Source organism: Bos javanicus, chromosome 20, assembly GCF_032452875.1.
Source record: "Bos javanicus breed banteng chromosome 20, ARS-OSU_banteng_1.0, whole genome shotgun sequence".
NCBI classification, from domain to species: Eukaryota; Metazoa; Chordata; class Mammalia; order Artiodactyla; family Bovidae; genus Bos; species Bos javanicus.
The window spans coordinates 23617905-23634583 of NC_083887.1; the positions used below are offsets into that span (position 1 = coordinate 23617905).

At 42.6% G+C, this 16679-nt stretch overlaps 2 protein-coding genes across 4 annotated transcripts in view; one reads left to right on the forward strand and one right to left on the reverse strand.

Annotated features, from left to right (window-relative positions):
• Positions 1-14473, forward strand: part of PLPP1 (phospholipid phosphatase 1) — a 104464-nt gene extending 89991 nt beyond the window's left edge. For both annotated transcript variants that reach the window (XM_061393519.1, XM_061393520.1), the window contains exons 4-6: positions 1355-1412; positions 11697-11873; positions 12666-14473. In XM_061393519.1, coding sequence (XP_061249503.1) covers positions 1355-1412; positions 11697-11873; positions 12666-12797 — 367 coding nt within the window. In that variant the 3' untranslated portion in view covers positions 12798-14473. The remainder of the gene's footprint in view (positions 1-1354; positions 1413-11696; positions 11874-12665) is intronic.
• Positions 13016-16679, reverse strand: part of MTREX (Mtr4 exosome RNA helicase) — a 91233-nt gene continuing 87569 nt past the window's right edge. For both annotated transcript variants that reach the window (XM_061393517.1, XM_061393518.1), the window contains 2 exons: positions 14658-14762; positions 13016-13309 (listed from right to left, as the gene is read on the reverse strand). In XM_061393517.1, the coding sequence (XP_061249501.1) occupies positions 13257-13309; positions 14658-14762 (158 nt within the window). In that variant the 3' untranslated portion in view covers positions 13016-13256. The remainder of the gene's footprint in view (positions 13310-14657; positions 14763-16679) is intronic.

The following is a 16679-nucleotide window of genomic DNA, read 5'->3' on the forward strand; positions in this document are numbered from 1 at the left end:
TTACGCTGGTATAGCTTGTCACGTTTTCCTTTAGAAATGGCTTGGCAAATTTGTCAGTGACTCACTACCCGTCCTGAAAGTATCAATAAAATGATACCGTGTAGCAATCAGACCTCAGACCCTCCTCAGTTCAGTTCAGTCCCTCAGTCTCAGTCGTGTCTGACTCTTTGCAACGCCATGAATCGCAGCACGCCAGGCCTCCCTGTCCATCACCAACTCCCGGAGTTCACTCAAACTCACGATTATCAAGTCGGTGATGCCATCCAGCCATCTCATCCTCTGTCGTCCCCTTCTCCTCCTGCCCCCAATCCCTCCCAGCATCAGAGTCTTTTCCAATGAGTCAGCTCTTCACATGAGGTGGCCAAAGTATTGGAGTTTCAGCTTTAGCATCATTCCTTCCAAAGAACACCCAGGACTGATCTCCTCTAGAATGGACTGGTTGGATCTCCTTGCAGTCCAAGGGACTCTCAAGAGTCTTCTCCAACGCCACAGTTCAAAAGCATCAATTCTTCGGCAATCAGCTTTCTTCACAGTCCAACTCTCACATCCATACATGACTACTGGAAAAACTATAGCCTTGACTAGATGGACCTTTGTTGGCAAAGTAATGTCTCTGCTTTTGAATATGCTATCTAGGTTGGTCATAACTTTCCTTCCAAGGAGTAAGCGTCTTTTAATTTCATGGCTGCAGTCACCATCTGCAGTGATTTTGGAGCCCCAAAAATAAAGTCTGACACTGTTTCCACTGTTTCCCCATTTATTTCCCATGAAGTGATGGGGCCAGATGCCATGATCTTCGTTTTCTGAATGTTGAGCTTTAAGCCAACTTTTTCACTCTCCTCTCTCACTTTCATCAAGAGGCTTTTTAGTTCCTCTTCACTTTCTGCCATAAGGGTGGTGTCATCTGCATATCTGAGGTTATTGGTATTTCTCCTGGCAATCTTGATTCCAGCTTGTGCTTCTTCCAGCCCAGCATTTCTCATGATGTATTCTGCATATAAGTTAAATAAGCAGGGTGACAATATACAGCCTTGACGTACTCCTTTTCCTATTTGGAACCAGTCTGTTGTTCCATGTCCAGTTCTAATTGTTGCTTCCTGACCTGCATACAGGTTTCTCAAGAGGCAGGTCAGGTGGTCTGGTATTCCCATCTTTCAGAATTTTCCACATTTTATTGTGATCCACACAAGACCCTCCTAGGACTCATTTAAAGCTCCTGTTTAACTGTCCTCCCGCCCCACCCTCAAAGGTAAGGGGAGGGAGCTATATACAATGGGAAAGTGAGATTTATGAAATAAAAAATATTCTCAGTCTCTAGGAGGAAAGATTAATGTTTCTCTTCTTTCTCTTCTAGACTCTCCTTTTATTCGGGCCACTCTTCATTCTCCATGTACTGCATGATGTTCGTGGCAGTAAGTACTTTGGGTCTGTTGGTGGTGGGTTATGTGTGCGGGCACTTCATATATTCGGGTTTGGTGTTTTCTCCTGTGCGAATGCCTCTGACATTCTCATTGGCCTAACTGCCCAAGTCAACTGGAAGCCACTGCTTGTTGCACTAAGTTCAGAAGAAGAATGGATGGCTGCCTGTACTCTGCCAAGGCCAGTTAAAATTGTTTGAAATGACTTTGTCCTTCATCTAGAAGAAGCAGACAGGTGCATTGTATAGCAAGCTGCAAATTGGCAACCTTCAGGATAAGAGGGAATCTTTACTCTTGAAGCAGACAAGTGGTCAAAGCTACTTGTCACTTTTCTGACAGTGGTAGAATCCTAAACAGATCATCAGGTCTGCAAGTCTGGTGCTAAGAATTAGGTGACATGTCCCCTTACTCTGGGCCATGTTTTCTGAAGAGGTTTTCTGGAATATACAGACAGCTCCTGTGTCATCTCAGCAGGTCACTGCTCTGAAATCCAAGCCAAGGTGGTGCTGCTGCTCCTTGTAGCCTCTCCCTGAGCCGGAGTCCTGGCCTCATTTGCACAGTGTGGGTGCTGAGTGGCCTGGCTTTCCCTGCGTGGGGGGCTGCTGGGGTGAGGAATTGTGATTATTGGATGTGATGGCAGCTCTGTTGCTCTCATCTGAGCAAGTCTTATTTTCCTTCCACTTGGGGAAACATTGCCCAGACTGCTTTCCATGGACTAGAAAGGTTTCCGCTTCAGGAGCTTGTCATCAGTACAGCCTGCAGGAGCAATTTTAGTTGCACTTGTATTATACAAAGTCGGCAGTGAAGAGTTAGAGAAGACTGGCACCCATATTTTGCATATAAAACTAGAGATGAATGTGTATCGAGAGCAATTAGTGGAAGACCAGGCTTTAGGGCACTACAAGGGGTTTTCAAAGGTCAATTTAACTGACTTATTTTTTATCAATCCTCTGTCTCTTTATGTATAAAATTATCAGAATTTGGTGGGAAAAGGAGATCTCTATCCTTACAGATCAGCTGTAATTTTTCTTTGTAAGTGGACTTTTATATAGTTGTGCTGTGTAAATTTGCTGTTGTCTGGCTGTTTTCAGTTACCCTTTCCCCTAAGATCACAAGTACTGTATAATAATTAAATCTATGATGTGGAAAGATTCATGATGTGTATTGTTAAGATTCCCCACTGGAAGTTGGTTGGTTTCATTTAGGAAGAATTTAGTATCAGTTTTACCAGAATCTTTTTATTTGAAAAAAACAAACTCCAGAAATTAAAAGCATAAAATTTATAACATGTAAAAATTACAGATGTGTTACATAAAATTCAAATCTACAACTTCAAAACCTTTTCAATAACGCTAATTTTTGGCTTCTTAAACATCTCTGGAAATTGCAAGGCTTTCCTCATGTGTTAATTTTGTGAGGAAGAAACTGTAGCAATTCAACAAAATTCAGAACTTCCTTTTTAAAAAATACCCAAATGTTTTTGAAATTGTGCCATGGGAAATGTGACTTACTTGATGGCGAAAGTCAAAGTTGCTCAGTCATGTCCGACCCTTTGTGACCCCATGGACTGTTCAGTCCATGGAATTCTTTAGGCCACTGGAGTGGGTAGCCTTTCCCTTCTCCAGGGGATCTTCCCAACCCAGGGATTGAACCCAACCTTCCAGCACTGCAGGCAGATTCTTTACCAGCTGAGCCACAAGGGAAGCCCAAGAATATTGGAGTGGGTAGCCTATCCCTTTTCCAGGGGATCTTCCCAATCCAGGAATTGAACCAGGGTCTCTTGCATTGTAGGCAGATTCTTTACCAACTGAGCTATTAGGGAAGAGCTATTTGATGGTAGTAACAACAAATACTGTTCAGTTCATTTATCTTACTAGGAAAAGCTACCATTTTTCCTAAAGGGAGCCACCATTTTTTTTTTTTCCTCTCTCTTTTTAAATAGGGCGTGGGACCAGGGGAGAAGGGAAAGGCTGGAGCTATTAACATATCCTGAGAACTTTCCCTAAAGCAGAGTTTGTGACTACAGTGACTGGCTTTTGAATGTTTGTATGCCCCAGCGCCAGACACCACCAGGGCTGCTTTTGTGGTTTGTTACTCACTCGTGTGTCATTATCTTTAAGTCCTTCTTCATGAGAGAGACCTAAGAATCTGAGGTTGGTTGATACTGAAGATGATTTGCTTTTACATTACTCTGTTTTGTCTTTCTGATAGCCCCCATGACACAGAAGAGGGATGACTGCCACCCCTTTCACAAATGGGGAAATAGGGGCCTTGGGAGGAGCTGCTAAGGTCTATAAGCTCTCTGGGAATCTCTTGTTAATCAGGCTCCCTTGCTTTGTTGATTTCTTGAGCTGAACCCTAGTCCAGTTATTTTGAAGGTCAGGTGATACAGATCTCTGAAAGTAAGATGTAACATGTAACTTCAACCCAGTCTTTAATTTCAAAGAATATTCTCAGATGTATCATACTCTAGACCTTAAAATTATTTTTGCTCTTCTTTGCTCCTTTGACCTTAAAATATCTGAATATTTGCTCAAACAGAAACACTTAATGAGCTTTTTTTGTGAAATATGAAATTAATGTATGGAGGATAAAACTAGAGAGGGCCTTGATGGCTAGCCTTCCCTGTGGACACTCAGGAACAAACGAAGAGGCAAATAAAGATATATGCAGAGTGCAAATTCGTAGAAGGCAATGGCACCCCACTCCAGTACTCTTGCCTGGAAAATCCCATGGGCAGAGGAACCTGGTAGGCTGCAGTCCATGGGGTCGCTAAGAGTCGGACATGACTGAGCGACTTCACTTTCACTTTTCACTTTCATGCATTGGAGAAGGAAATGGCAACCCACTCCAGTGTTCTTGCCCGGAGAATCCCCTGGGACAGGGGAGGCTGGTGGGCTGCCGTCTATGGGGTTGCACAGAGTCGGACACGACTGAATGGACTTAGCAGCAGCAGCAGCAACAGCAGAGGGCAAATTACCTCAACTCTAGTTTGGTAATTGGATCTGTATGAGCCATTTAGATTTACAGGTATAATGCAACAACAAATTCTATCATAGACCAAGAACTCTGGAGAAGCAGGCAGGCTACAGCAGCCACGCACGGGTTTCACCGACTCTGAGCAGTGGAAAAACTGACTTGATGTAGATGTAGGCTCTAGCTTTTATTTCAGCCCCTGAATACATGGATGTCTCCTTGCTTTCCAGCTTTCATATTTATATACATCACTTAACCACTACCTACCCTCCTGCCCCCTGCCACACACACATTCCTTAGGCAATGACTCATCTTGTTCTCCTAGGCATCTTGGCATCATGGGTCAGATTTGGAAGATGTAGTCATTTAAATCCTGAGGATAGTCTTTGATAGCCAAAACTTCCCTGTCGATTCCTGATACCCAGAAATTAACTCCTAGTTAAAAATGTCCCTTAAAATACCTGACCATCGTTCTTCTCCAGCACACCCTACAGTGCTAGGAGTTAGCCCCCTGAAAAACACCTAGGTTGGTAGGAGCAAAGGGCAGGGCTTCTTTCCATATAGTCAATTGATGTGCAATTGACTCTGACTTCCCTTGACTTTTGCCAAATGCCAGATTCCAAATTTACTTGATTGTTCAGGAAAACAGGCATGGGCTGAAACCGTACTTTTTTCAGTACAGTAAGGAATATACAGTTTTCCCCAGCACTGTCATAGGGAGACTGTCACCCTAGATTGCTTATATCACTGCTGTTATAGAAGTTTGTTTGTAAATTACTACGGTTATTTATATCACTGCTGTTATGAACTTTGTGTATAAATTACTCCAGTGGGAACTGAAGTACCTCTCAGTGTGTTATGTTTCAGCTTGGTTTCCCTCCCTGTCAGACTGCCTCACATCTGGGCCTTGCCCCGCGCTGTGCTCAGGTAGTGCTTACCCGCCCAATTTAAGGAGGGATTTGAGGTTTAACTTTAGGAATTTTGTGAATCCTAAAGAAAACTAAGGCATGCCTTTCAGTGCTCTTCTGGCCAGGTCTCTCATCACATGAAGGTGGAACAACAGTGTACTTGGCATGGTCTTAGGCCAAGGTGTATTTCTTTGTGTTGAGCATGCTGTTGTTAGTCTAGTTCAGGGGTTGGCAAATATTTTGTTATAGGTCATGTAATATTTAGGCTCTGTAAACCAGGTGCAATCTCAGCTGCATTTTTTTTTTTTTTTCAAATCAGTCAGTTCAGTCACTCAGTTGTGTCTGACTCTTTGCCACCCAATGGGCAGGAGCACGCCAGGCCTCCCTGTCCATCACCAACTCCTGGAGCTTGCCCAAACCCATGTCCATCGAGTCGTTGATGCCATCCAACCATCTCATCTTCTGTCATCCTTTCTCCTCCTGCCTTCAATCTTTCCCAGCATCAGGGTCTTTTCAAATGAGTCAGTTCTTTGCGTCAGGTGGCCAAAGTATTGGGGGTTTCAGCTTCAGCATCAGGCCTTCCAATGAATATTCAGGACTGATCTCCTTTAGGGTGGACTGACTGGATCTCCTTGCAGTCCAAAGGACTCGCAGGAGTCTTCTCCAACACCCCAATTCAAAAGCATCAGTTCTTCGGTGCTCAGCTTTCTTTATAGTCCAACTCTCACATCCATATATGACTACTGGAAAAACTGTAGCTTTGACTAGACAGACCTTTGTTGGCAAAGTAAATGTCCCTGCTTTTTAATATGCTGTCTAGGTTGGTCATAACTTTTCCCCCAAGGAACAAGCATCTTTTAATTTCATGGGTGCAGTCACCATCTGCAGTGATTTTGGAGCCCCTAAAAACTGTCTTTGTTTCCATTGTTTCCCCATCTATTCGCCATGAAGTAATGGGACCAGAGGCCATGATCTTAGTTTTTTCAATGTTGAGCTTTTAACCAGCTTTTTCACTCTCCTCTCTTACTTTCAAGAGGCTCTTTAGTTCTTCTTCACTTTCTGCCATAAGGGTGGTGTTACCTGTATTAGAGGTTATTGGTATTTCTCCTGGCAATCTTGATTCCAGCTTGTGCTTCTTCCAGCCCGGCATTTCACATGATGTACTCTGCATATAAGTTAAATAAGCAGGGTGACAATATACAGCCTTGATGTATTCCTTTCCCAATTTGGAACCAGTCTGTTGTTCCACGTCCAGTTCTAACTGTTGCTTCTTGACCTTTCATACTGTCCGTGGGGTTCTCAAGGCAAGAATACTGAGGTGGTTTGCTATTCCCTGCTCCAGTGGACCACGTTTTCTCAGAACTCTCCACCATGATCCATCCATCTTGGGTGGCCCTACGCAGCATGGCTCATAGTTTCATTGAGTTAGACAAGACTGTGGTCCATATGATCACATTTCAAATAACTTTAAAAATGTGAAAATAATCCCTTGACTCTAGTTGAAATTTGGGTGGAGGGACCCTCTTATTTTAAGAGTAAAATATAGGAATACCTCGTTTTATTGTGCTTCACTTTATCATGTAAATTGAAGGTTTGTGGCAACCCTGCAGGGAAGTCTATTGGAGCCATTTTTCCAACAGCATTTGCTCACTTTTTGTCTCTGTGTCACATTTTAGTAATTCTCAAAATATTTCAGACTTTTTCATTACTGTTTTATTTGTTATGGTCATTTGTGGTCTTTCATATTAGTGTTGCAAAAGAATTGCAACTTACTTGAAGGCTCAGATGATTGTTAGTACTTTTTAGTAATAATATATTTTTAAATTAAGGTATGTACTTTTTTTTTAGACAAAATGCCACTGCACATTAATGGACTATACAGCATAGTGTAAACATAACTTGTATATACACTGGGAAACCAGAAAATTCATGAGACTTGCGCTACTATGATATTCACTTTATTGCAGTGGTCTGAAACCAAAGCCACATCTCCAGGTATGGCTTAATACAGATGTGCCTGTAGTAAGAGACTTTATGAGGCAACAGCATTTAGGAGTTACATGTTACAGTCAATTGAGGAAAGGCAGAAACAAACTGGCTTCAAAAAATACCTTATTCAGCAGTTTAATTGAATTTTTAAAATGAGATTGTATAACTAGATCCTTTAATGGAGGATACTGGTCGAGTCATAAGGTCTCTTCTGACTAGTTTCTGCTGACTGAACTAGGCTCTGCACACGCAGTGGCTGTACCAGATTGGCTCTGAGCTCTTGATTGACTCCGTCTTAGCCACTGGACCACCAGGGAAGTCCCCCCAAGACAGTTGTAACCAGCTCACACAGTGGGGCTGCTGACCGGTTGTGGGAAGGGATCCTGCCTACATTCCTTAGCCACCTGGTGGTGCTTGTGGTGGGTTAGTTGCCAAATTGTGTCTGATCCTTCCGACTCCACGGACTGCAGTCTGCCAGGCTCCTCTGCCCATGAGATTTCCCAGGCAAAAATACTGGGTTGCCATTTCCTTCTCCAGAGGATCTTCCCAACTCAGGGATGGAACCCCATCTCTTGTGTCTCCTGCATTGCAGATTCTTTACCAACTGAGCCATCAGGGAAGTCACCTGGAGCCCAGAACAAAGATCTGACCAAATCTTGACCCAAAGGCATTTCACCAGGGAACTCTGACTGCTATTTGTTTCAACATGTCACTTAAAAACAGCATCAGAAATACCACTGATGACAGCAGTAGTAGGGTATCAACCTGCCACAGAAAGCATGACAGCAGGTTTAATTCTGATTATTAGAGTTAGGATTCCAAAGAAAACAAGGTTTTGTTGTTGTTGTTTAGCTGCGAAATCGTTTCCAATTCTTCATGGCCATGGACTGTAGCCCTCCAGGCTCCTCTCCATGGGATTTTCCAGGCAAGAGTGGAGTGGACACCATCTCCTTCTCCAGGTAGCCCCTGTTTTCAGCCTGCCTTTTTATGTCAACAAGTCTTCCTTTGCTGTCTGGAGTTTTGTGGGTTGCTCTGCTGACAGAACTGGTAGCTGCATGTTTCATCCTCTGTCCCTCTGCTGTCCTGCCATGGGGCTTCCTGAACCTGCAGTATCACAGTGTGAAGCCTCTGCTTCTGGGGAGCACCTTAGTGAAGTGCTGCAGGTTGCTTTTGTCCTGCCAGAAGCTTGTCTTTTATTTCTAGTTGTGACCTTCTACTTCACCAGGAAGTTGAATTTCCACTTGTCTCCCTGGCCACCTGGTTTTTTCCAGTGTGGCTGCCACTCTTCTCCATTTTCTATTAAATGGCTCGTTCTTGTCTAACCATAGCTTTTGTTTGCCAGCAGCCCATCATGTATCTGTTAGGTACCGTTTCTACAACTTGTGAAAACTAAACAGTTCCTTCATAAATAAACCCGAGAGCAGATGCAGCCCAGCAGATTTCCGGGCCAAGTCTGCTGCAGGTCATACTGTGTGCCCTCTCACAGTCAGGGCTATGTGGTGCCCTTCGGTTTGTCTGTGGATTGGCAGTTTCCCCCACTGGGGAAATTTGAAAATTGTAGATGCTGCCACTGAGCCAGCCAGTCTGGTACCATACACAGCACTGGATATGGAGTTCTGGAAGTTCTAAATCTTAAGATATAAGCAATTGAATGCTTTCCTTCTTGTACATATGTGATTAACATATGCGTGTGTAGGGAGAAGGGGAAGAGTGGAGGTTGCAAAGGCAACAAAGGTTACAAAGCCTTTTTATTCTCAACTCTGGCATTAAAGCATGAGCAGTCCCCCTATCTAGTTCTGATACAGCAGTGCTGAGATATATCAGATATTCAGTTTCTCGGAGACAGAGAAAGATGGAGGAATAGAGACTTGTTTTTAAAGGAACATATATGCTTTCCTCTCCCCTGTCAAAAGACAAGGAGTAGAATAGAAAAAGATATATAAATCCACAAAGTCAAAGAATGGAAAAGGAGACAATAAGCAAGAGGTAAAGATTTTGGAAAGCGTTAAATGAGTGGTAGGAGGAAGCTGAATCTCTAGTGCCTCTCGAGGGTGGGAGCTTAAAAGATCTGCACTGTGGAACCTGAGAAAGGCTTAGAAAGTGGAGCCCCCAGAAAGTCAGCATTGTACGCTTTCTTGGACCTGCTTATGTAGGACAGACTTTCGGCTGGCAACACAGGAGGTCAGTTGTCAAGGTCTGGAGTTCAGGGCATGTCAACCATGCAACTCAGGTGACCCAAGTTTCAACAAAGTCAGTGTGTTTACCTCTTGAGGGTCTACTGAAACCAAAGTCCTCACAGGGAAGAGCAGGGCTAGAGGTGGTGCCTGGCTTTTGCTACATCAAGTGCCTTGGACCCAGAGATACAAAACAGGCAAACAGGAAGCCCATTCAATTAGCCAGTCTCACTCAAGAGCTGAGAATTGTTCTGTAACAAGAGCCTTTACTCAAGCCATGGCCATTAGTTCCCACAAGAGATGAACACAGACTCTTATTTAATTAGGTACTTAGAGGCGGAAGATCTCACCTAGAGTATACTGCAGTGTGTTTGGTTATTGATCCATAAGCGAATGTTATTTTCACAGGGATGTTGAGGAAGAGATTGGGGCAAAATAATACTTACTTAACATATGTGTGTGGGCTACCTAAAGTCAAAGTCAGAATTCTTTGGAAGAAACAGAGGGATTTTAGAATCCTAACTGAGGAAGAACCTTGAAAGTCCTGAGTTTCCTTTATGTTGGAAGTATAAAATAAATCCCTAAGTCCATTTGAGAGTTGTTTTTTAACTGTGTTCCTAGCAGGGATGGGTGCAGTTCTCCCTAATACGTCTGCATTCGTGTCAAGTATTTGTAATTCCTAAGTACATGTTTTTATAGTCTAAATAGCTGATGCCTTTAACCATCATCTGGAAAGATAGCTTAACAGGAACTAGAAGAGAGACAACTAAACTTTTGGATAATAACATATAAAACTTGGCTCGTAGTTAAAGAATTGTTTTCCTTAAAATGAACAAAAAATTTCCAGGTAGAACTAATGAGGTGAATCTTATCTGGCACGGCTGTGGTACCTAACTGGCTTCAGCCTAGCACATGCTAAGTAACTTTGCCCCATCTAGAACCAAGTATCTAGCCACCTCCAGAATCTTGAGACAAGCCTCTTACTCTGTACTTGTTTATAGCTTCAACAGCAGCAAACCAAAAAGGGGAGAGGAGCTCTGCAGAAAGCCAAAAGCACTTCAGCCTATTAATTAGTTCAACTCAGTTAAACAACTGGTATGCTCTTTTAGGATTAGATGTTTATACTATAAAGTACTTGATAAAGTTAGACCACCTCTGTGTCTTTGCCAGGTGCTAAGAACTGAACATGCACAGCAGTGCCCAGAGAACTAGGAATGGACTTACCTATCTACTTTAAATAGGCAGGGTCAGTGGGCACAGCCACATAAATTGTTTTCTGCAGACTGCATTTAAGTAAGTGCTGTGATTCATGGGGTCGCGAAGAGTCGGACACGACTGAGCGACTGATCTGATCTGATAAGCCATAAATTATTGAACAGAGTTTTTAAAATGAATATTAAGAATTATATTATTAGATAGAAGTTAGGGGGAAAAAAGACCATATTTGCTAAAAGATGTTCATAGGAAACTATTCCAAATTTGTTCTTTATTACAGTCTTTGGGGATGCACCAAAGTCAAGGGCAGGCTGACACAGCAAAGGGGAGATTCTCAGGTCTGATAGTGTATGGAAAAATCCTAGAACTTTAAAGGGTACAGGTGCTATTGAAAGAATACTCTTACTGGATCAGGACTAAACTACAGACTGTATTATTTACTTAGGCAGATTATTGTATTTACTTATAAATACTTATTTAGTCTCAGTCACTCATGTTAAATAATTTGAGGCTAGAGGAACTCTCAAGTAAATTGTTTGGGTGAATTAAGCAAACTTAGTTCCTAAACAGGCAGAAAATACAGTAGCCTGGCCCAGGGTAAGGCAACCTGTGCTCAGAGCAGTAGCAGTTGATCCCAAGACTGAATTAATGACCACTGTAACTCAAAATGGAAGGGAAGGAGCAGCCCCTGAAATCCTAGGTTATACACACAGAGACGCTTACCTTGTTTATAATTTGGAGAGTGGTCTAACTAGAGCACTAGACAGGTAATAAATTCTTGTAAACTGTTACTAGGGCAATGTGTATTTTCGTTTTATTTTGGGACTAATTTTTAGGTATTCATGAGTACAAGAATGCTTGCCTAAAGCCTTCTTCCATATATAACACTGATTAATGATCATTAATACTTAATGCTATCATTTAAAACATCAATCTTTTAGAAATATGATATTTAATATAAAATATAGTCTTCGGTTGGTATACTAAACTTTTTTTCCCCCTATCTTTTCTATTAGCTTTACCTTCAAGCCAGAATGAAGGGAGACTGGGCAAGACTTTTACGCCCTACACTGCAATTTGGTCTTGTTGCTGCATCCATTTATGTGGGCCTTTCTCGAGTTTCTGATTACAAACACCACTGGAGTGATGTGTTGACTGGACTCATTCAAGGAGCTCTGGTTGCAATATTAGTTGTAAGTATCCATGGTAGCAGCCTACATCTTGAAATTGACAAACACTTGGACAAATAAGTAGAAAAAAAGGTTCCAATGAGAAAACTATGTTAAGGCAGAGAATATGGCTCAATAATTGCTACTGGGTAAGGACCCCAATGTTATTAAAAGTCATTTTAGGACAGACAGGAAATAATACCTAGGTTATTTACTTTCTGCAGAAGTTATTAAAAAAATTTACTAAGTTTTTTTTTTTTTTAAAATAGTAAAAAGCCCTGGGTATACAGTTTTCTTTTTGGTATAAGTTGAAAATAATTTACATGAAGAACGACACTTTTTTTTTCATTAAGGGCTGGCTGGCAGAGTGAAGCTTTTTGCCCAAGACATAACAAAGCAACTCTCAGAATGTCTTTAACAAAAATGCCTGTTAGCTGCTAATTTGTTGTTGCTGCTCAGTCACTGAGTCATGTCTGTCTCTCTGTGACCCCATGGACTCTAGCCTGCCAGGCTCTTCTTGTCCATGGGATTTCCCAGGCAAGAATAGTGGCCTGAGTAGCTACTGCCTTCTTCAGGGGCCCTTCCTGACCCAGAGAGTGGACCTGCATCTCTTGCTTTGCAGGCAGGTTCTTTACCACTGAGCCACCGGGAAGCCCAGCCACTAATTTATTAGTACCCTTAACTTTTACCCTGTAATGCATATCCTTTTATTTTTTGAACACTGCTTATTGCAATTTTTGTTATGGTTTTTCAACTTATTTAAAATTTTATCATTTGATACTCTGCCCCATTCTAAATGTTATCTGTTCTACATAGGCTGTATATGTATCAGATTTCTTCAAAAAGCGAAGTTCTCCTTTTAAAGAAAGAAAAGAGGAGGATTCTCATACAACTCTACACGAAACACCGACGACGGGGAATCACTATCGAAACAGTCACCAGCCTTGAAGGTGGCACAGTGCCCAGATGAAGCTGGCCTGCTTTCTAAAGAAAAATGATTGCAACCAGAAGGCAAGAGGATGCGTCTTTCTTCCCGGTGTACAAGCCTTTAAGGGACTGCTGCTACTGTACCTCCTGGATGCCTACTTTACCTGTGTGTATATAGTTACAGTTAACACAACGGTTATCTAATAGCTCTAAGTTCATTTTAAAAAATTTCAACGGCCTTTCACTAAACAATGCCCCACCTGTACATTGTTTTATTAAAAAATGTAACGCTTATGTACAAATGTGTATGTAATATGCTTTCTTAGAATGATGCTTGATTTAAATATAATACATATTAAAATGTTTCAGGACAACTGTCTTGAGATGGGAAAACCAAATCAATACTTATAGGCATTTGTAGTTGATTGTAATCAGACAGGTGGAGAACAATTTATAATTCCACATTCCTTAGCTGACTGTTTATAAGTAGAGGCTGGCGGCAAACACAATATCTCTCTTGATTTTGGTGATTCCTAAGGGAAAAGAAAATATGATGTAAATTTTCAAGACCACAAAGAACGTAATGCCCATCCACTGGGGTTTTTTAACAACTCACATTAAATTGGGGAGAAGGCAATTCAGAAAATACAAAACCTTGCTGGTCTGAAAGACACCTAGAGGAGGAGTTCATAGCCATTTCTGAGAAACGGGAAACTTCGAAACCAGACCCCTGTTCTTATGAATCCTGACTCTACAGTACCCCATGTGTGGCGGGGCTAGGGGTGTCCAAAATTATTTTTAAAGACTTGGAAAGAATAAGCTGTCAAAAGAAGTTAGTTACCCCAAAGCATGAATTTTCAGCCTACAATGGAAGGCACTATATTTCAGTTACCATGTGAAATTCTTTCTGGGCTAAGGCAGGACAAACTGTTTGAAACTTTACAAAACTAGACTTAAACCCACAGTGATTCAATAGGTCTGCTCTATTTAACAATGTTGATAACGTAAGCCAGTTTCTGCAAACTTCTTAGAACACTAAGTAGATAGCAAAATCAGTAGGTTTGACTGTGGTCAACCAACTCAGAGCAGCACCGTGTCTCTATTCTTGGTGCTTTCAGTCCTTTTTCTCGGCCAGCAGACAGATGGCGTGAAGTTATGTGCAAGCGCGTGTGCCTCCCCGGCACTACCGCCATGATGTAGCCAGCCTTTCCCGAGTTGGTTTTCCTGCTTCCACCGAGCTAATCTACAGACTTGCCTACAATGCACCAGCAAGAACTGCCTGGTGAAACCCATGCCCGAGCACACCACTCCTGTGCTCAAAACCTCCGATCACCTCAGAGGAAAAAGCTGAGTGCTAGGGCCTACAGGACCATTCTTTTCTTCTTCCAACCCCTGCTGTTCGATTCACTGTTCACTGTGCTCCAGCCACACAGGCCTGTTGCTCCAGTACATCAAGTATATATGGAGGGGCTCTAGGCCATCATATCCATCTCTCAATTCTCTGTTGTCTCTTCCTTCGTTTGTATCACTACCTGATGTATTTTAATTGTTGACTTGTTTACTGTCCACCCCCTGCACTAGAATGTGAGCGCCATGAAGGCAGGGGTTTGTGTCTTTTTTGTTCACTGCTGTATTCCCTGGTGCTTAAACCAATGCCTGGCACACAATAAGTGCACAATAAATATTTTGAGATTTTATCTATATTCATTTACAAACTGTTTCCAACACACACTGATATTTTCTTTGAATGCTACTAGGTGGCCTGCCATGGCAATCCAGTGAAGAATATCTGGAAATGTTCTCCTAGGTTGTGGTCAAGAGGTCAAATCTCAACAGGATTTGCAAAAATTACTAGAAAAACCTTATGGGCTGGATACTGACCTTCTGCAAATTTATTTTCCAGCTCAGTGTTTCCAATGGCTTTTGCTGCTTGACACATTTGTCGAAGTAGTTCTTCCAGGCGCCTCATACAACGAATTATGCTGCCTGGACAGAAAAGCAAACAAATCACTTGTAAAGTGTAAATAATCAGGAAAAGCAGAACTTTTGTTAAGACACAAGGAAGGCGAACATGGGATGATTAACCAACAGTCCTCTGAGGAACTTGTACTGCAGTAAATCAGTAGTAAACTTGACTAGTGACTGCTAGGCACCAGGAAGGCCACAAGGATGAAGAGTTTAATTCCCGTCTTTGCCTAATGGTAGAGAGAGGCGTGGATTTATTATAATGTGTTGACACTTGCTCTTACAGAAGTACACAAAATGCCCTGGGAACAGAGGACAGAACAACATGGGTGAAGGGCGGCAAAGGTGACATATGATTTGGGTCCTTTATGCATAAGGTCACTGTCAGGCAGTGACAAGGCAAGACCACCAAGGCAATGCAGAAATGCCCAACAGACCACAGTGGGCCCTGGGCGTGGCCTACCACGGCCTCTGGATACTACCCTCTGAAGAGAACGCAATGGAGAATGTTTAAGGAAGGGAATAACAGAAGCAGATTTTCATTTTAAAGGTGCAATCGATCATTCTTCTGGACCTTAAACAGGCTCTTTCAGCAATAATTTCCTCACACAGTGTATCCTCAATGAAGCATAGAAGAGGCGATCAGTCCCTTCCCATTGGGATTTGACTCCCCGAGACAAGTGTTTGCATCAAAGGTGAAGTTGTAAACACACTTGCACTTCCGTCAGGCTTGCACGAGGAGGAGCCTCCGGATTCTTTCTCTAAGTACTACCTAAGTTGAAAACTCTTGGATTTTAGTTTTAATGCCTGAAATACAGAGGAGTATCAGTTCTCTCTGGTATGCAAGCTGTGACCTCACACTTCAGGTTCTTATTTAACTCCTTGTAACACTGCTACTGCTACATCGCTTCAGTCGTGTCCGACTCTGTGCGACCCCATAGACGGCAGCCCACCAGGCTCCCCGTCCCTGGGATTCTCCAGGCAAGAACACTGGAGTGGGTTGCCATTTCCTTCTCCAATGCATGAAAGTGAAAAGTGAAAGTGAAGTTGCTCAGTCGTGTCTGACTCTTAGCGGCCCCATGGACGGCAGCCCACCAGGCTCCTCCATCCATGTGATTTTCCAGGCAAGAGAACTGGAATGGGGTGCCAGTGCCTTGTAACACTGGAATAATTTATTAACATGTATCTTGTAAAACACTCATTGTACTGTGTTCAGGGCTCTTTTTACCTTTTAATGCCCTCCACATTATGGTCCAATGTGCCCAAGGGAGAAAAACAGTGGAGATTTAACTCCTAAAGCTCTTGCTCTTAAACACGGTATGTTATGCTGGTAACTGGAGAAGATGTGGATGAGAAATACAAACTACCAAAGTGGCAGCAGAAAGGATGGGATTCAAAACGAAGAGGGTGCAGAAGAGTGGAAGGCGGCCCTGGAATCGACGACTTCCACTGAAGAGGAGAGAGTAAGGGACAAGAGATATGCACATGAGTTTCTAGCTTAAGACAGCCTACTGGCACCTGCCTGTCCTCTGAAGCAGAAGTGATCATCCACAAAGCTGGCACAAGTGAGGAAGGTGTGCAAGGAGAGCAGTGAGGATCTGGAATCGCCTGTAAGACGAGCCTCAGAGCCAGAGACCACAGTCTGTGGAGAGGAAGACGAGGGATTACGATTCAGATGTGCCATCTACTGCCTGAGGGACTGTATTAGCGAGCTAGGGAAACACTATAAACTAAATGAGGCAGAATGTTCCAAGTGTCAGGTACAGAGCTGGTGCACAACAATCTCCTCCTCCTCTGCTGGGGCTACATCTATTACTAGGAAAGTTTAATGTGATCCTGAGGTTACAGACTATGGCTTCTGAAGACACCAAATGATACAATTTTTGTCCAGGAGAACTCTGCTACTGAAGTACAGGATTAGAGAATGAATTACTAGAC